General features: G+C 43.3%; 1 protein-coding gene and 1 long non-coding RNA gene across 5 annotated transcripts in view; both read right to left on the bottom strand.

The window, feature by feature from the left end:
* Positions 1-20,806, bottom strand: part of abcd3a (ATP-binding cassette, sub-family D (ALD), member 3a) — a 301,524-nt gene that overhangs the window by 269,911 nt on the left and 10,807 nt on the right. For all 3 annotated transcript variants that reach the window (XM_077508600.1, XM_077508601.1, XM_077508602.1), the window contains 3 exons: positions 15,450-15,538; positions 13,741-13,810; positions 6,329-6,426 (listed from right to left, as the gene is read on the bottom strand). In XM_077508600.1, coding sequence (XP_077364726.1) covers positions 6,329-6,426; positions 13,741-13,810; positions 15,450-15,538 — 257 coding nt within the window. The remainder of the gene's footprint in view (positions 1-6,328; positions 6,427-13,740; positions 13,811-15,449; positions 15,539-20,806) is intronic.
* LOC144009417 (uncharacterized) lies at positions 15,737-20,270 on the bottom strand. 2 transcript variants are annotated; one of them, XR_013280916.1, is made up of 5 exons: positions 18,351-20,270; positions 18,182-18,215; positions 18,047-18,097; positions 17,945-17,978; positions 15,737-17,867 (listed from the first exon to the last, which is right to left on the bottom strand). It is a non-coding gene; the product is annotated as an uncharacterized LOC144009417 (long non-coding RNA). The 2 variants fall into 2 exon arrangements; XR_013280915.1 differs by having other exon boundaries at positions 17,945-18,097.

Below are 20,806 nucleotides of genomic sequence, written 5' to 3'. Positions count from 1 at the left end.
TAGATAAACACGGGTCGACTTTAACATCTGAGTAGTTTTAATTGAAATTTCAGGCAGGGGTTTGACAAGGGAGTGAAAGTGGAAGGTGAACAAATAATAACCGCATTTGACAGAACTGACAGAACGGAGGAGAAACAACAATAACCAATAGGGGTATAATACACGGATACACAATAGCGTCGCGCTGGCACAGTCGTCCAATCGGAGTGTCGCGCTGGCACAGTCGTCCAATCGGAGTGTCGCGCTGGCACAGTCCTCCAATCAGAGTGTCGCGCTGGCGCATTCAAACTGAAGTACCATTATACGGGCACCAGCCGACACAAACACACACATACATACTAGGGGAGCGGAGCCGGCGGCGGGCCCGAGCCGCCAGCCTATAACAACGGGAAACACGACAAACATGACGGGACATTTACGCAGGCATCACAAAGATTTAGATTTATCAAATTCAACTAGAAGTGGGAAAACAACGGTCCAACCAACTATTTCATCCTCATTTACAGTGAAACTTCCACACACTTCAGCTCGCGCGAAACGCCAGATCCATAGGTCTATTTATAGCAGCAGACCTGCAGCCTTGGAAAACGCTGGATTCAAACATTTAATTAGTGTACTTGAACCACGCTACAGTATGCCCAGCAACTGTAAATGTTGGGATATAGTTTGTTCAGGCTGTATTTGTTCCATGACTTTGGATACAATATATTTTTTGTTGTTGTTGCACATTGCACATTATTTTAAGAGGAACGCACAGCACACTGTTGTAACCAAAAACAGTCAATAGATGGCAGGCACCCACTGTGACTTTTTGTTTTTGTTTTTTTATTTTTTATTTTACACTTCAGTAAGAACAAGACGGTTAACTTTATATTGTAAATAAATTCTTTGAATTTGATCATTCCTGCCTAATGTCAATTATCATATATTACATAAATTTACACAAAAATAATATGGAAATTGCATCACCTATATGTAGCCGATCTTTTGAAATAAGATTTACTGTACAATGAATAGAACCAATGATCATAGACTAGCCTTAGCCTACAGAAGCATATGCCTCTGTGTTATAAAGTGGGGGAGCGAAAAAAAAAAAAAAAAAAAAAAAAATCGAAAAAAAAATCGAATCGTGACCCCAAAATCGAAATTTAAATCGAATCGTGGAGTTGGCGAATCGTGACACCCCTAATATATATATACATATATATATATATATATATATATATATATACATATATATATATATACACACACACATATATATATATATATATATATATATATACACATATATACATATATATATATATATATATATATATATATATATATATACATATATACATATATATATATATATATATATATATATATATATACATATATACATATATACATATATATATATATATATATATATATATATACATATATACATATATACATATATGTATATATATATATATATACATATACATATATATATATATATATATATATATATATATATATATATACAGTGGTATGAAAAAGTATCTGAACCTTTTGGAATTTCTCACATTTCTGCATAAAATCACCATCAAACGTGATCTGATCTTTGTCAAAATCACACAGATGAAATAACAGTGTCTGCTTTAACTAAAACCACCCAAACATTTACAGGTTTTCATAATTTTAATGAGGATAGCATGCAAATAATGACAGAAGGGGGAGGAATAAGTAACTGAACCCTCTGCCTAAGGATACTTAAAGAGCAATTGAAACCAATTTTTACCAAACAATTTAAGTCAGGTGTGTGCCCAATCACTGATGAGTGGCTTAAAGCTGCCCTGCCCACTATAAAACACACACCTGGTCAGAATTGTCTTGATGAGAAGCATTGTTTGATGTGCACCATGACTCGCTCAAAAGAGCTGTCGGAAGACCTGCGATCAAGAATTGTTGGTTTGTATAAAACTGGCAAAGGATACAAAACCATCTCTAAAAGTCTGGATGTTCATCAATCGACAGTCAGAGAAGTTGTGTACAAATGGAGAGAGTTTGGCACTGTTGCTTCTCTCCCAAGGAGTGGCCGCCCACCAAAGATGACGCCAAGAGTTCAGTGCAGACTACTCAGAGAGGTAAAAAAGAACCCTAGAGTGTCTGCTAAAGACTTACAGAAATCACTGGCACAGTCCAATATCTCTGTGCATGCATCAACTATATGTAAAACATTGGCCAAGAATGGTGTTCATGGGAGGACTCCACGGAGGAAGCCACTGCTGTCTAAAAAAAACATTGTTGCTCGTTTGATGTTCGCAAAAAGGCACTTGGACACTCCACAGAAGTTTTGGCAAAATATTTTGTGGACTGATGAAGCCAAAGTTGAATTGTTTGGGAGGAACACACATCGTCATGTGTGGAGGAAAAATGGAACAGCTCACCAACATCAACACCTCATCCCCACCGTGAAGCATGGTGGAGGGTGCATCATGGTTTGGGGCTGTTTTGCTTCCTCAGGGCCTGGACAACTTGCAATCATTAATGGAAAAATGAATTCAAAAGTTTATCAGGATGTTTTGCAGGAAAACCTGAGGCCGTCTGTCAGACAGTTGAAACTAAAAAGAGGATGGATGGATGCTACAACAAGACATTGATCCAAAACACAGAAGTAAATCAACTTCAGAATGGTTTCAGAAGAACAAAATACAGGTTCTGGAGTGGCCAAGTCAAAGTCCAGACTTGAACCCCATTGAGATGCTGTGGCATGACCTCAAGACAGCGATTCATGCCAGACATCCCAGGAATCTGACTGAACTACAGCAGTTTTGTAAAGAAGAATGGGCCAAGATTAGTCCTGATCGATGTGCCAGACTGATCTGCAGCTACAGGAAGCGTCTGGTTGAACTTATTGCTGCCAAAGGGGGGGCCACAAAATATTAAATGTGATGGTTCAGTTACTTATTCCTCCCCCTTCTGTCATTGTTTGCATGCTATCCTCATTAAAATATGAAAACCTATGAATGTTTGGGTGGTTTTAGTTAAAGCAGACACTGTTGTTTCATCTGTGTGATTTTGACAAAGATCAGATCACGTTTGATGGTGATTTTATGCAGAAATGTGAGAAATTCCAAAAGGTTCAGATACTTTTTCATACCACTGTATATATATATATATATATATATATATATATATATATATATATATATATATATATATATATATATATATATATATATATATATATATATGTATATATCGGCGGCGAACCGCTTCAGTGAGAGTTGGAGATCCCGGATTGATGAAGCAGCACATCATCTGCAAAAAGCAGAGATGCAATGCTGAGGCCACCAAATCGGACCCCCTCTATGCCTCGGCTGCGCCTAGAAATTCTGTCCATAAATGTTAACACATGTGGACTGGTTGAGCGAACTCCCAAGCACCCTCAAGGATCCTGCTGAGGGTGTAGAGCTGGTCCACTGTTCCACGGCCAGGACAAAAACCACACTGCTCCTCCTGAATCCGAGATTAGACTTCCCGACGGAGTCTTTCGGAACTCCGGGCGGATCTCATCCACCCCCGGGGCCCTGCCACCGAGGAGCTTTCCAACCACCTCAGTGATTTCGACCCCAGAGATAGGAGAGCCCACCTCAGAGTCCCCAGACTCTGCATCCTCAAAGGAAGATGTGTCGGTGGAATTGAGGAGTTCTTCGAAGTATTCCCCCCACCGATTCACGATGTCCCAAGTCGAGGTCAGCAGCACCCCATCGCCACTATGCACAGTGTTAATGGTGCACTGCTTTCCTCTCCTGAGACGCCGGATGGTGGACCAGAATTTCCTCGAAGCCGTGCGGAAGTCTTTTTCCATGGCCTCACCAAACTCCTCCCATGTCTGGGTTTTTGCCTCAGCAACCGCTAAAGCCAAGTTTCGCTTGGCTAGCTGGTACCCGTCAGCTGCTTCCGGAGTCCCACAGGCCAAAAAGCCCCGAGAGGACTCCTTTTTCAGCTTGATGGCATCTCTTACTGCTGGTGTCCACCAACGGGTTCAAGGAGTGCCGCCGCGACAGGCACCGACCACCTTACGGCCACAGCTCCGGTCGGCCGCCTCAACAATGGAGGCGCGGAACATGCCCCATGCGGACTAGATGTCCCCTGCCTCCCCCGGGACAAGGGAGAAGTTCTGCCAGAGGTGGGCATTGAAACTCTTTCTGACAGGGGATTCCGCCAGATGGTCCCAGCAAACCCTCACAATACGTTTGGGTCTGCCAGGTCGAACCGGCATCTTTCCCCACCGTCGGAGCCAACACACCACCAGGCGGTGATCAGTTGACAGCTCCGACCCTCTCTTCACCCGAGTGTCCAAAACATGCGGCCGCAAATCCGATGACACGACTATAAAGTCAATCATCGAACTGCGGCCTAGGGTGTCCTGGTGCCAAGTGTACATATAGACACCCTTATGTTTGAACATGGTGTTCGTTATGGACAGTCCGTGACGAGCACAGAAGTCCACGGTCGGGTATCGATTGGGGGGGCCGTTCCTCCCAATCACGCCCCTCCAGGTCTCACTGTCATTGCCCACGTGAGCGTTCAAGTCCCCCAGCAGGACGAGGGAGTCCCCAGGGGGAGCGCTCTCCAGCACACCCTCCAAGTACTCCAAAAAGGCTGGGCACTCTGAACTGCGGTTTGGTGCATATGCACAAACAACAGTCAGGACCCGTCCCCACACCCGAAGGCGGAGGAAGGCTACCCTCTGGTCTACCGGGGTAAACCCCAACTTACAGGCGCCAAGCCGGGGGGCAATATGTATGCCCACAACTGCTCTGCGCCTCTCACTGTGGGCAACTCCAGAGTGGGAGAGAGTCCAACCCCTCTCGAGAGGACTGGTACCAGAGCCCAAGATATGTGTGGAGGCGAGTCCGACTATGTCTAGTCGGAACTTCTCGGCCTCACACACCAGCTCGGGCTCCTTCCCTGCCAGAGAGGTGACGCTCCATGTTCCGAGAGCTAGCTTCTGTAGCTGGGGATCGGTCCGCCAAGGTCTCCGCCCTTGGCTGCCACCCAGCCTGCTATGCCCTTTGGCCCCTCCCACCGGTGGTGAGCCCGTGGGAAGGGGGACCCATGTTGTCTCTTCGGGCTGTGCCCGTCTGGGCCATGGGTGCCATGGGTGCAGGCACGGCCACCAGGCGCTCCCCAACGAGCCACACCTCCAGGAACATTAAATTTAATGCATTAAATATGTTTTAAACGAATGATAATAAAAGATAAATTGTGTGAAAATTAGAATTGATCAATTGTTGATTAATTATAAATGAAAAGACAAAAGTTGAAATTCAACCAAGTCTACGGTGGGATTCAAACCTTCATCTCCTGTTCACTGTTCCATTCGCTGCTACTCTATCTACTGACCCACAGGAGACTTGCTGTCATCATTGAACTGTTGTGAAATGTAATTGAGTGATGTCTTGCTGAACCAGTGAATGTGTCATTGAACATTGAATTGAATGCATTAAATAAAACGTGTTAAGTGAATAATGAAAGATACATTGTAAATTACAAATGAGAAATTGAGAAATTGTGGATGAATTATAAATGAATTTTTTTTTTAACTGCAGCCAGTATAAGGCGGTTTGCGAACCCTTGCCTCCTGTTTACTGTTCCATGCGATGCCGCACTATACACTGTGCTCTGAGGACTGAGCTAAGGTAGGTCTTGTGGCCGATGGCTCAAAGGCGTATTTATAGTTAAAAGTTTTGTACAAAGCTGAAAGCTTTCAAAGCTGATGGGGACACGTTTAATCAATTCAATGAAATTATAATGCATTTTCTGTTATGATAGTTGGTATACATTATATCCCTGCATTTGTACGAAAGAGTAGCCCAAGCTCGGTTCGAACCAATGTCCTCCGTGCGGCAGGCAACTTGGCTAACCACTGACCTAACTTTGTCTGTTTCAAAAATCATGGCTTATAGTGAATTTATACTAAAAAGTGAAATCTGATGAAAGTAACACTTAATGGGGACACGCATTGAATCATTTCAGTGAAATTATAATGCATTTCCTGATATATTTTGCTGGGATACATGTATATACCTTAATAAAATGGCCCTGGATATATTTGCAATGTACAGGAAGAGGTGGGATTCAAACCCGTAACCTTGAGTAGACTTGTAATATTTAGTGTTATTTAAGTTTAGTTACAAAAAAAAAGTTTATACTTCTTCCTAGTCTTTTTCCGCTGTATATGCTATGTGTTGTCGATTTTCTTTTTATCTTTATTTTTGCTTTTGCTTTTTCTAGATGCTCAAAAATTCATTCATTCATTCTATGCTGCTGCTGTATTACTTACGTTAGATACTGGTTATACAGGTTCTTAGTAAGCCTCTCTCGAAACCTCAGTTTCAGCTCATTCAGGCCCAATTTGAGGAAGTTGTTCACCAAGGCAATCTGTAAGGCAACAGATTGCATGAATCTCTCGCACACGGTCATAAAAGAAAAATTCACACAAAGCTATAACACATCTGCTAACATCTCTCTAATCAAGGCGATTCAATACGCATTTCCATACATGGGGTGCGATCCGATACAAGGACGGTTCAATTTTAAAATGAAATGATTTGAATTGGTTCAATTCAGTAGGATTATGATTCGATGTATTAGGGTTGGGCGGTCCCCGCGCCGGCCGCGGCCCCGGGCCGGGACCAAAGTTGAGTGGACGTGGGGAAGGGGGGGAGCACAAACCGAGCCGGTCGGCCCGGCCGCCCCCCGCGGCCCCGGGCCGGGACCAAAGTTGAGTGGACGTGGGGAAGGGGGGGAGCACAAACCGAGCCGGTCGGCCCGGCCGCCCCCCCCGCGGCTCCGGGCCACCGCGGCCAGGCGGTCGAAGCTCCCGCGAGCGTCCGACTCATCCGCGGCTGCGCGCCCTCGGCCTCACATTCGAAGGCGCCTCCGCCCATGCGGGCTCGCTCGGCCTCTCTCTCCGGTAATGATCCTTCTTCCGCAGGTTCACCTACAGAAACCTTGTTACGACTTTTACTTCCTCTAGTATAGTCAAGTTTTTGCGCCTTTTTTTGTGACCAATGTAGTTGCGTCGGGAGCTGCAAGCCATCTTGTCTTTAGTTGTTCCAGTTCATAGGCTGTCACATGACTATCACATGATTAATTATTGCTATTAGTTTTTTAAATAGTTATAAGTAAATACTTATGGTAAGTTGAAAAGAAGTACACATTTATATTTTCTCTTAAAAAAATATTTCAAGTAGGGGTGGGAATCTCTGACATGAGGCCGATTCGATATGTATCTCGATACACAAGTTGCGATTCGATTGAAAAACGATTATCTTTCAGAACAGAACGGTTCGATACAGTTCGATTAAGTTTGGGAACGATACAACTTTCGATTCGATACGATTAATTTCAATATTCAAATCTTATAGTGACATTTGTTGCTTGTAAACATTAATCTTAAAACACCACAGATTTTTACAGTATCTACAAATGTGTAAAAAAAGAACAACAACAATGTCTTCTATATTTTTATATATTGAATCAATTATTTAAATGGACCGGAACAAAGGGCTGGGCGATATGACTGAAAAATGTATCAGTTTAAATATTTATTAGTTGTTATTAACAGTTATAATTGTTTTTTGTTTGTTTTTTTAATTCAAAATCAGGATCAGGAAAACAAAAGGCTGATAATTCAATTTGAAATATAAATATTTAACCTTTAAAAAGACACCAACGCAATTAAACAGAATATGTCCACATTGTGAAGTATTTCAGAAACATAAATTTAAGACATGAAATAAACCTACCGTCCAGCCAAAAGAAATATGAAGCCACCTTATGGAAGAATAAATCTATCAAACACATTTTAACAACTTAATATATCCAAAAATATTTCCAAAAGTGCATTTCCCTTTTTATTAACAATTTTTGTTTTAAACAATTTTTGTTTTTCTTTGCCATCACATTCATTTTTGGTTAATGTATGACATCTTTTTTGTTTTTTTAATCTGAGACACGATGATGACCATGGAATCACTACTGTTTGTTTTGTTTTTTTGGACTGTCGTTCATTTTGAGTTTGATTACGTAATCGCGGGCACGTCTCAGTTCTCCTATCTGCTGCTCATGCTAGTTGTGTACGTTGACAGGGAGCCACAAACTGAGAAATGAGATACTTGCAGTGTGGTTTTAGCTTAGCTGGTGTGTTGGCTGTGGGACATACCTGTGTCGTTTGAATCCATGCATTGGATCGTCACGGGAGTTATTCTTTTTGGCTCGCGCGCAGTACCAACGCCGGCCCGGGACATACAAGTGCACCGAGAGGACTTGATAGCAATGGGAAATACCAAGATGTACGGCACCGGCTTCTGCTAAGTGTCTCCACTGTTGCATGTTGTCACTCGTTGTGCGCGCGCGCGCCGTGTCGCGAGCACGGCGTTGACGGTAGGCTCCCCCCCAAGGTGCGTAACGTCTTTGCATTATGTTTACAACATCCGGGGAATGAAGCGTCTCTGAGCGCTACTTTGCTCGCTCTCTGTAAACACGGAAGTAGCTTGAATAGTGCTGCTACTGAAATGTAAACAAAACAAGTAGAGCACGGTGCAGAACTCTTGCTATTGTTATGAAAACCATAAAGCCTCACTCGCAACCGATTCACAGCAACGCGGTATCCGGTCCACAGCTTTACAAGCAATGTATCTAAGGATTCCCGGCGGATTTTGTATCGGTTGACAAGTCTGCTACCGATACGGCCGTTTAGCTCCCCTTAACGACCGATGGTTCGGTCGAATCGGTTTTTTGTCCCACCCCTAATTTCAAGTGACACCATTTCTATTTTTAGACACCGTGGTATACCTTATTACCGCCCAACCTTATTTTGAAGTTGAAATTTGAACGGTGGGAGGGAGTAGTTTGACATAAAAAAAAAAGTGTGGAGAATAAAATGTGCCTGAAATAATAATAACTAGACTAAGTGCAATTTCTGGAGAAATTGTGCGGGAATGCTGAAAGCTGAATGCTAATGCTGAAACAAAGATAAACTGTGAAAATTAAAAAGTAATTACCTATTAATTACTAGTAATAATAATAATAGTAGTAGTAGTAGAAACAGTAATAGTATTACTAGTAATTATTAAGTAGTAACTTGTAGTTAAATGACAAATACAAACCCATCCACCCATTCTCAGTCAGCAGTAGTACCATAAATTACTAGTCTAGTAAAGTGTGTGTATATACATATATATATATATATATATATATATATATATATATATATATATATATATAAGTGTTAAAAGATAACATGCTAGTTGATCAGTGTCACTAATATGCGAGCGGTCACTGGGTCACCACATCACTTTAACAAAAATAACTAGACAGAAGTTAACAGCCCAAAGGTAGGTTTAAAATCTTCAAATGAAAATCGGGACTTCAATGGGTTTCGTTTTCGTACCATTAGCGACCAACACGATATTAGCAGTCATCTACACGGTACCAAAGTGCCAGCTGAGCATACAATAAATCTTACCTTTCTCCTAATAATGTTTTTTTCCGGCCATTTTGAGGTCTCCGCATGTCAACCACCATTTAATGCTGTTCCAAAGTGTGTTTGTCGATTGAACCAAGTTGAAATTTCAAGTCTGGGACGTCGCTCTCTTCCAAAATGTGTACGTGTGTGTCCTACTCTATTATTTTGTCCAACTCATGCATATTAATGAGAAAACATGACGTCATTTGAGATCAACGAGGACATGTTGACTGCTACATGATATTTTGCTACGAGCATGGGCCAAGCTTGGGTTATGACCGGTGGCCCGGCCCGGTCTGCAGTGAGCGAGAGGCAAGCTAGATGACATAAGCCGCGGGACGTGGCCTATAGATGACGTAAGCAGTGCGACGTGGTAGTCTATTGTGGGCTACTCGAGTTGTAAACAGTTCTATTTCGTCCCTCCCGACCGCCAGGTGGCGGTGCTGTAACCAGCACGGAATTCCCCTTGTCGCGACAGCGTCATCGAGTAAGAATTACAAAAATGCTCGTACGTGGTTCCGGCTGACGTCGCACCGTATATAAAAGGGAACGTCGCCAGAACACATCCTCTTTAACCTTTCTCGCACAGCGTTATGCGCTCCGCTCAGTTGTAGCGCGCCTGGCCAATGCACAGGATCATCTCCTGCTCGCTCTTTCGGCCGCTAACGCGGCTGGCGAAGTGGAGGAGGTCTCAGCGTTTTGTAGTATGGCTTTGAAAGATTTGTCCCTCCTTACTCGGGAACAGGGTCGGTGTATGTCTTTGCTCACCCAGGCACGCCAACAGATCTGGCTGGCTCAGTCTCCCTTGTGGGAGACCTCCCGGAGGGAACTGCGACGCCTCCCGGTGGTTCCGGGCCAGCTTTTCAACTCGGCCGCGACAGGAGCACTTGCGGCGCAGGTCAGTTCTGGCTGCGGGAGTTCCGCTGGGAGTGGTACCAACACGCCGCGAAGTGGTCACCACCGATGCCAGTTTGAGTGGCTGGGGTGCAGTTTGGCAACACAGAACTGCGCAGGGTCAGTGGTCTGCTGCGGACAGCTCGCTTCACATCAATGTGCTGGAACTGCAAGCGGTGCATCTGGCCCTCATCCACTTTTTGGCAGATGTGGCGGGGAGACACGTTCTGGTGCGGTCGGACAGCACCTCCACTGTGTATCACATCAATCATCAGGGAGGGACGAGGTCATCCCAGTTACTTCGGGCCGCACAACGTCTTCTCAAGTGGGCTGCTCCCCGCCTTGCCAGCCTGCGCGCCCGCAGGTGTTTTTCCCAGGCATTGCCAACCAGTCTGCGGACACTTTGTCCCGCCATCGTCCGCCTCAGGGAGAGTGGCGTCTCCACCCGGAAGTGGTCGACGACATTTGGAGGTGCTTCGACAGAGCAGCAGTCGACCTGTTTGCCTCCAAGGAGTCCACTCACTGCCCCCTCTGGTTTTCTCTGAGGGAGAGGAGCAGCCCACTAGGCCAGGATGCGTTTGCACACCCTTGGCCGAGAGGTCTCCTGTATGCTTTTCCTCCTCTCCCCCTCGTTCATCTGACTCTTCAAAGGGTCCTTCAGGAGAGTCACACGATGTTGCTGGTGGCCCCCTTTTGGCCGGCCCAGACGTGGTTTCCTCTTCTCAGCCGTCTTTGCTCATCCGACCCGTGGCCCCTGCCCGCTCGGCTGGATCTTCTGTCCCAGCAAGGGGGGCAGATTTGGCATCCCGATCCTCGTCGGCTCAAGCTGTGTGTCTGGCCGCTGGAGGGCGTGACTCAGGGTTGAATGCCATCCTGAATGCCAGGGCCCCTTCCACTCGTTTGCTGTATACTAACAGGTGGAAGTTGTTTACTGAGTGGTGTGCCAACAGCGGATTGGACCCCGTGACGTGCCCTATTCCGGCTGTTTTGGAGTTCCTTCAATCTGTGTTTGACTAGGGGCGCTCCCTTTCTACTATCGAAGTCTACGTGGTGGCGATTTCGGCTCGCCATGTTACGCTTGATGGCAAATCAGTGGGTTGCCATGGTCTCGTGTCTTCCTTCCTTAAGGGAGCCCTTCGCCTTCGTTCGTGGACCCCGCCTCGGGTCCCCGCCTGGGACCTTCGCTTGGTTCTCGACACACTGTGCAAATCCCCCTTTGAGCCGCTGGCCGAGGTGGAGTTGCGGTGGTTGTCTCGTAAGACGGCATTTCTACTTGCGATCGCTTCCGCTAAGCGGGTCGGGGAGCTCCACGCTCTTTCTGTTAGTCCAGAATGCCTGCGTTGGCACCCCAACGACGCAGGGGTCACATTGTGGCCAAATGCGGCTTTTGTGCCCAAGGTTTTGTCAGACTCCCATGCCAATCGCCCTATTCGCCTTGCGCGTTTTCCTCCGACCTCAACGGACGGAGAGGCTGCTCCAGGCCTCTGCTGTCCTGTGAGAGCACTCCGTTCTTATTTGGAGGCTACGACACGCTGCCGTACATCCACCCAGCTGTTTGTGTCTTACGGCGGCCCAACAAAGGGGGCCGCTATTTCCAAACAACGCCTCTCTCAATGGATCGGAGATGTGATTCGACATTCGTATAGAGTCGCTGGTCGCTCCCTTCCGATGGCGGTTCGCAGCCACTCCACCAGGGGTGTGTCTCCGTCGTGGGCTGCCCTGAGAGGCGTGCCCTTGGAGGAAATCTGTGCGGCTGCCTTGTGGTCGTCGCCCTGCACGTTCTCAAGGTTCTACAGCTTGGATGTAATCTCTCCTCATCCACTGGACGTGGTTCGTGGTCCTGCGGAGGCCTCGTTGTGAGGTACATTTTGCAGGGTCTTCATGACATCGCTGGTATTCGGCGTTCCGTGCTGGTTACAGCACCGCCACCTGGCGGTCGGGAGGGACGAAATAGAACGAAAGTTACGAATGTAACTACGGTTCTATGAGTCCCGAACGACCGCCAGCATTGCTTGTCACAGAACCCTTGTGTTGTTTTGCGCGAGAAAGGTTCTAGAGGATGTGTTCTGGCGACGTTCCCTTTTACATACGGTGCAACGTCAGCCGGAACCACGTACGAGCATTTTTGTAATTCTTACTCGATGACGCTGTCGCAACAAGGGGAATTCCGTGCTGGTTACAGCACCGCCACCTGCCGGTCGTTCGGGACTCGTAGAACGTAGTTACATTCGTAACTTTCGTTTTCAGACTAATAAACCTATTGGACCTTTTTATCTGATACCTATCAGGCTGTTCAAAAGTGAAGTCATCTTTTCCCAAATCAGTTCGATAAATATCGTGCATCCCTACTGGATGATAAACATCCGGCCAACTTTAACTCTTTCAGCCTGCTACATTTTGTTGAACTCAGCATGCTTACACCGACATTAGGATCGGCCAAAAGCCACAACCAACAGATGGTGAGGATTACTCCGATTAGAAAAGAGACGGTATTTGACGATACAATAGGGCATTTTTCTTGCCCATTACATCAGCAAACTCACATTTAAATGAATGAAGGGAGCTGTTGTGTACGCACTGGATACGTCATTGGGAACACATGACCTAGATCATGGCGCTGCCCAGAGTATATTCTTATTTTATTTTTTTTTATTTTTTTTATTCAGGGAATACGATGCGAGATATTTGTAGTTTTATTCTTTATACACAATGCCTAATCAAATACTGGAAAATGAATGGTGGGTGTATAAACCATGTGCACATCTCGAAATCAAGGTGCATTATGGGTAGCGGCGTGGTACATTGTTTGTAGGCAAAACTATCAAACGGTCATTGAAAATGAATTGGATCCAATGGAATGAGCTCTGATAGTAACGTTTTAACTGCTGGAAAGTTGCTGTTTTTTGTTAACATAGCATGTGGTTTACTGACATCAGGGAAGTTGACTTGCAAGCTTTAAGGTGTACACTTACGTGAAGCTTGTCACCACTCTAATCTGCGCCATTCAAATTCATAGCCAGCAAGTTGGTAGCCTCGGTTTATTTCCCCCACGCATGCGCAAACTTAATGCGCACATCGCTTATTGCTAAGGTACCACTTTACGAGTTCATTTTGGGCTATAAATTGTTTATTTTTCTATTGAAATGTACAGGTAATTTTTCAATGTATTTTTCTACCAGAAAAAAAAAAAGTTTCAATTCCCATATTCACTGAGTGAGTGAGTGAGTGAGTGAGTGAGTGATAAACCAAATGTGTCAGTACAACATTCTATAAGAAATAGACACTGTTAAAAATAATTAGTGTTAACCATAAAAACAAAACACACTTACTAGTGGCATGAATCGGATAAAGCTGAACAAAAAGGTCTTGAAATCTTTTGTTGAGCGGCCAATTATTGCACTGCAAAACAACATACACAAAAGCAAATGAGGATCAGTAAGAAAACCAATGTATCATTGGGATTAATGCAGTGTTTCTTTGCAGGGAAAAGAAATCTCTGGTTTAAATTAATCTTGGACACTAAATCTCAACACATCTCTTGGCCCTTTCTGGGTGGAATCTGCATGTTCTCCAAATGCTTGGATGTGTTTTCTTCTCGGGCTGCAATCTCCTCAATTATCAGAAACATAAAAGTACACATATTGTGGGAAAATTTACAAATGTATACCAATAGTCTGTGGAGTGTCTGCCCACCCCACTCACATAGAGTGAATTTTTAGTTTCAGTACATTATATTTCGGAAAATTTGTGAGCCATTTTGTACCTGAGCCCTATTGTTACAAAACAGTAGGGCTACTTAAACCATTCCCACAACGAGTTAATCTGCCAATAATGCAGAGGGATTTTGTGTTAGCTCATGTAATACGCCAGCCTGCTACAGTAATTGACAATGATAATTTGCCCCCTAAAAACTTTTTTTTGGGCGTCCTATTTTAGGTCCATCTTTCCCAATAATTTTGCTCACCTAAAAATTTGCTTTTATTTTAAAAATAATGCTCTTCTTTAGGGTGTCAATTGCGCAGTACCTGGCGATTCAATCTGTATCATGATTCATAGGTCACAATTCGATACTGATTAATCTCGATATGAATCTATAAATTGATTATTGCCATTTTTAAACTCAAATTTAGAAAATACTAATGAGTAAACTTGTACATGTACACTAAGATTTGTATGAAAATGTACTTAACCCTTACAACAGTGAGCCACTGTATTAAACAAACAGGTTTCAATTTGTTTCATGTTTGAAAAGCATTGAAATAAAATATTGACGCTTATAATGTGCCATTAATATAACATTCTTCCATGCTTTAGGTGTCAACCCTAACCCTAAGTAAGACGTTTTGTTGAATATTTCCATCAACAATTGATGTTTAAACATTGATTCGGCTGCATATTGAATCGATACGAGAATTGCGCGATGTAATATTGCTATAAATTGCCGATTTCTTTTCTTTTTTTCTTTTTTTTTAAAAGACCCGTAGCTCTTCTAAATCCTTTCCAGGATATGAGAAAATGGTTTGGAATTCATCCCAGTCGTCATTGGGCCAGTGATGGAGTTGTGGAATTTTCAGTAGTTAGGCAAGATCAAAAGAACAATCTGAAAAACAAAGTGTCTTTTGGGTTTCTTTATATTTGAAGCTTCAAATACACACAATTCTTACAGAGCCGTCTATATAAGATAGTGGTCTGTGAGAGAGTGCACAGTAAATTATCATGGGAAGATTTTTATACAGCCTGGGTAGGTTTAGGAAGATGAATTCGACAGGAAGGCGAGCCATGTAAAAACAAAGAGGTACTTTCCTGTGTTGATCAATCTTATCTGTCAAGATCATTCTGTTTCTGTACTCTGCTTCATGTACAAGTAAAAGGGCTCATTGCTAAAGAAAATGCAGGTTTCCACAATAAAATATCAACATGTCATGCTAATATGTGCTAAATAAGTATTTCCATAACAGGGTACACTCTGGACTGATCACAAGCAGAGATATTTATTATACAAAATATAGCATCAATACAACTGTGGAACTGGTCTGACCTTTCAATCATGGTTCCATTCTGAATCATCCATACGTCACAGTAGGTCCTTGCCACCAACATCACAGCAATAAGGATCAGGTATCCAGTCTGAGATGAAAACAGTGACAAGAGCATAGTTACTACAGACCGTAAAACACTTGATAATTCTTTTTGTTTTAAATCATTTTGCCCTTGTTCATATCTCAACTCAACTCAACTTTATTTATAAAGCACTTTAAAACAAGCATTGCGGTATACAAATGTTGTACATGAAACATGGAACATCATGCAGTAAAGAGTAAGATAAGCAAAATAAGAGCAAAACAAAACATTGTAAGTATACAAGTGTATAAAATTTACATCAATAGATTCTGAATTCATAGAAGTACGTATGTGAATGAATGAATGAATGAATGAATGAATGAATTATAAACAAACGTCAAATTCATAATCAGAGACTTATACTTAGACTTGACTTTATTGATCCCTTTGGGATGGCTCTCTCTGGTAGAGTAGCCATAAATTGTACTCAAGAGTAGTGTTACTTCAAAATAATATTACTCAAGTAAAAGTAAAAAGTAGTCATTAAAAAATGTACTCAAGTAGAAGTAAAAACGTATTCGCTGAAAAGAATACTCATGTACTGAGTAACTGAACAATGATTTATTTTTTAAAAACAATGTAATATCAGACAGACAAAAACATTCATTCTGTTGGGGTGAACCCTCTGTTGACACAAAAAATATCAGGCTATGAGTTTACAGGCAAATAAGCCATTGAAATCACACATTCAGTTCAATTTGCGAAGTTAAATTAAATTAGCTATATTAGAGTAGGATTTCTGATGATTAATGTATTAAATCTGAGTGTACACCTGAAAATATTGTGGTCACTAAATTTCTGTAAATACCCATGAGCAGAGCAATTAGAAACTTGTACTTTTTAGCCTAAATCTTTTTTGTTTACATATGGTATCATTGCTACATTGAATAAGAATGGCTAAACGTTGTGTTTTCTTACCAGGTTCTGGCATTACATGGAGTTAAGTGTTTATCTGTTCCCAAAACTTCTTTACAGTTAATAATTTGTGACACTTAGTGGCTACCGCCAATTCATGCCTCCATATAACATGTATCGTGATCTGTTTCGTTTATGGCAACAGTAAACAAGTGTTTGCAAAAGAGTCTATGTGAAAAGGTCCTTTTCAACACTTAAAACAAATACCTGCCTAAATACAGCAAAAAGGGAATTTAGGTCAAACTTACCGCGACATGTTTACTCAGGTTCGATGTGGAATTTTTACATGCCAAAATGTCCCTTTGTTTCGGCAGACACATAAGACACCGCATTATAAAGCTGTTATTCCGCACGGCGTACATAGATCCGCATAGCAATGATAAAAGTCCCATGCTTTCTTAGGATGGAGCCCAAGGGCAGTAAATATAACGAGAACAGTAGGGGCCCCAGTACAGAACCTTGTGGAACACAAAATAACAGTGGGCTGGTGCGGGAGTCGGAGGACCCAAGGCTAACACAGAATGTTCTGTCGGCCAAATAGGATCAAAACCACTCAAGAGCACTACCACCAAGGCCCACCTGGTGCTGTAAACGAGCCAACTGAATAAATGCTGTGGTCCACTGTATCAAACGCTGCAGTCAGATCTAACAGAACGAGACATACATAGTCTCCAATGTCATTTGCCAGGAGGATATCATTAACTCTTTGACTGCCAGCCATTTTCGGAAAAGGTAACCCCATACTGCCAGCTGATTTACAGAATTTTACCGATCTTTCAAGCTCCACAGAAAATGTTGTGTTAGGACTATGGAAACGCGGATACTACCAAATGAAAGATTGAAGTCTCATCTTTCATATATAAAAAAAAAAAAGTTTGTTTCTACCTTATTCGGATCTTCAGTAATCAACAATAGAAAACAGCTTCGTTTCACCCAAATCCTCTATTTTCTTCCAAAATACGGAGAAATCAAGCTTTTTGTGAAACGATGTTATTTCATGCACTCCAGTGAATTTGGCACTTTTTTTTTTGCATGAGGGATTCTACAAACACCTAAACTTCTATAAAACACTACCCCAACAATAAAAAAAAAAAGTGTTTTTTGATTGCAAAATAACAGTTTAATTACATGCAACAGTAGCAATCCGAACAAACAATTTGGAAAACTCTTTGCAAACTATTTACACGTACGCAACAGTTTTTGTCAGTCTGCTTCTGCATGGACTGATTTGCGTAGAGGTTGGTATGATGAACGATGTGCTGGAGAAGTTCATCCGTGATGAAGAGCTCCAGGATGTCAGCTGGCAGGTGGGAATTCAGCTCTGCTGCAGCATCCCTTGGTCCTGGTTTTGCAGCAAAGGGGAAGATGGTTGGCTGCCAGCCGAATTAATCAACTTCATGCCAGCCAGAATCTTTGGGATCTGCAAATATACATTTCAATATCATATTATTTTAGAGCAGTGTGATGCAATGTGTGTGTGTGTGTGCATATGTTTACCTTTTTTTCTTGGGTGTATTGGTTGATGCACATTCTGTAAATTATAGAAGACGTTTACCATCAAATATTTTATTAGTGCTGTGGAGAATCTTTTCTTTTTACCTTTGTTCTGCTCACTGTGAGAAGGGTCACTTTGGGCCCTATGAGGAGGAGCTGAAAGAAACATATACAATTACAATACTATCGAAAGACTTTCCTTTTATTGTTGCGGTGTATTGAAAACGTTTTTTTTTTTACCTTTCTTTGTCGTAGAACCAGCGGTCGGCACGATCTATAAAATATACATTCACGTTTGTATAGGTAATAGATGTTTTAGTGTATATCAGCACATTTACACACGCTGCTAGCAGATCGCCCGAAAAGGAAAGTAATCTTACAAGCAATCTCTTAGCATGTTAGGACTTACCTTCATGTTCTTTGGAGGACGAAAGACTGTCCAAGACTGTCTTGCATCGGACCCATAGTAGTCGTCATCGTCCGATGAAACGTCATCTGTGCAGACGTGCTCGGTTGTGCACCACTTTTCTCCGGTGTTAGCATCGCTAGCCGGTGGGGCCTTAGGACGTTATTAGCATCGCTAGCCGGTGGGGCCTTAGGACGTGGTCGAAACGGCCGCGTCACCGCTTCAACTATGACTTAACCCCGTCGTCACTGTGCTCTTGAGCACTGGGTCGATGCTTTTGGGCTTTGAAAATAAGGATCAAGCGTGAGCTGCTTGCCATCTGTAGCCTTTTTTGACTCCCTTAGCCAAGTTAGCCATTCTCTCCCCCTCAACACTCTAGCTCAGCCTCTCTTCTTCTACTGTTGTCTCCTACCCGATCTTGTCCAAAAGACTCATCACACCCATCTAGGGGCCAGGAATACCCATTATAGTAACCCGATCGGCTTGATACTTGGAGCACAGCTGCCCATGGCTTTCCTCCACCCGTTTCCATAAAAAAACATAGTAGACGTCAATTAACGTCTATGGCGGCCAATCCTAGGATTATACTGAACGTTTTTAAACGTTTATGGCGGTCAAAGAGTTAAAAACTCGTAACAGGGCTGACTCTGTGCTATGCATTTTCTTAAAACCTGACTGGAAAACCTCCACGATGTTATTTACGTCCCAAGGAAGGTGCTTAGTTGCATGTGTACCACTTTTTCCAATTTTTTTTTAAGATAAAAGGCAGTTTAGAACTGGGCCTAAAATTTGACAGCACACATTGGTCGAGACCGGGTTTCTTCAGTCGTGGTTGCACCACAGCATGTTTAAATTGTTTGGGGACTATGCCAGAAGACAGGCTACTGTTGACTTAGACTTAGACTTGACTTTATTGATCCCTTTGGGATGGCTCCCTCTGGGAAATTTACATGTCCAGCAGCAATGAGAACAGATAATAAAATAAAAAATAATTCAATCAATCAATAAATAAGGTTATTACACCAGCGATTGAATTAATAATAATAATAATGATAATAAAATTAAAAATAAGAATTCAATCAATCAATAAATAAGGTTATTACGCCGGAGATTGAATTAAATGGGCCGAATGCAAGCCGATCTACTCTTCTGGAAAGCACAACATGTGTGAAAGCTGATCCGAGGTCAGCGAAGACCCTACTGGTGAAAGAGAAGAATTGCGCTTGCCTTGGCTGCTCGCCTGGCGGGGTGGGCTTGCTGGTGGCGTCTGGGGACCGACTCACCAGTGCCAAATGACTGGGACTAGCCACAATCTACACACGGACATTCAAGATGAACTGAGCGAGCAGTGTCTGGGATAGTATGGGATGGATAACGATAAAAATCAATGACTATTCTAAATAATGTATATGATTGATGCGTTATAGTAATGGGTCGATGGGGACGGGTCTCGAATAAGCTTCGGCTTCTACCCGTCAGCCCTTCTTTCGGATGTCAATGTTGCAAATGATGTGATGTGATTGATGTAAACTGTAATGTGTCCGAAAGGAAAAAATGAATAAATAAAAAAATAAATAAATAAAAATAAATAAATTCAAGTACAGTAAAGTGCCATATTTGTGAAGTGAAGTGAACGCTACACCCTCCTCCCCCTCAGTGAGGAGTTGTAGAGTACAATGGCACGGTGGACAAAGGAGTTCTTTAGTCTGTTGGTCCAGCACTTGGGGAGCGTCAGCCTTCCACTGAACAGGCTCCTCTGACTGCTGATGACAGTGTGCAGAGGGTGGCTGGTATTGTCCATAATATCCAGCAGTTTGTCCAGAGTCCTCTTCTCTGCCACTGTCACCAGAGAGTCTAGCTTCATGCCGACCATAGAGCCGGCCTGCCTGATAAGCTTGTCCAGTCTGTGGAAGTCCTTCTTGGATATGCTGCCCCCCCCCCCAGCACACCACGGTGTAAAAGAGGACACTGGCAACCACAGACTGGTAAAACATCTTCATCAGTTTGCTGCAGATGTTGAAAGAACACAGTCTCCTCAGGAAGTACATCCTGCTTTGTGTCTTCCTGTACAGGTGACTGGTGTGTGTTGTCCAGTCCAGTTTATTGTCCAGCCACAGTTATTTGTAACTGTCCACCACCTCCACCTCAGCTCCCTCTAGCAGGACTGGTCGCGGTCCTGGTCTGGACCTCCTAAAGACAATGCCCAGCTCCTTCGTTTTCGAGGTATTGTGAGTGAGTAAGTGCATGGTGTGGCACCATGCAGCAAAGTCTCTGACCAGTCTCCGATACTCCTCCTCTCTGTTGTCCTGGATGCACCCAACGATGGCTGTATCGTCGGCGTACTTCTGAACATGACACAACTGCGAGTTGTAGCAGAAGTCCGAGGTGTACAGGGTGAAGAGAACAGGAGCCAGCACTGAGCCCTGAGGGGCTCCTGTGTTACTGACCACTGTGCCAGA

This window comes from Festucalex cinctus, chromosome 20 (assembly GCF_051991245.1).
Source record: "Festucalex cinctus isolate MCC-2025b chromosome 20, RoL_Fcin_1.0, whole genome shotgun sequence".
In the NCBI taxonomy this organism is placed as follows: domain Eukaryota; kingdom Metazoa; phylum Chordata; class Actinopteri; order Syngnathiformes; family Syngnathidae; genus Festucalex; species Festucalex cinctus.
This window is presented reverse-complemented; position numbering and strand designations above follow the sequence as displayed.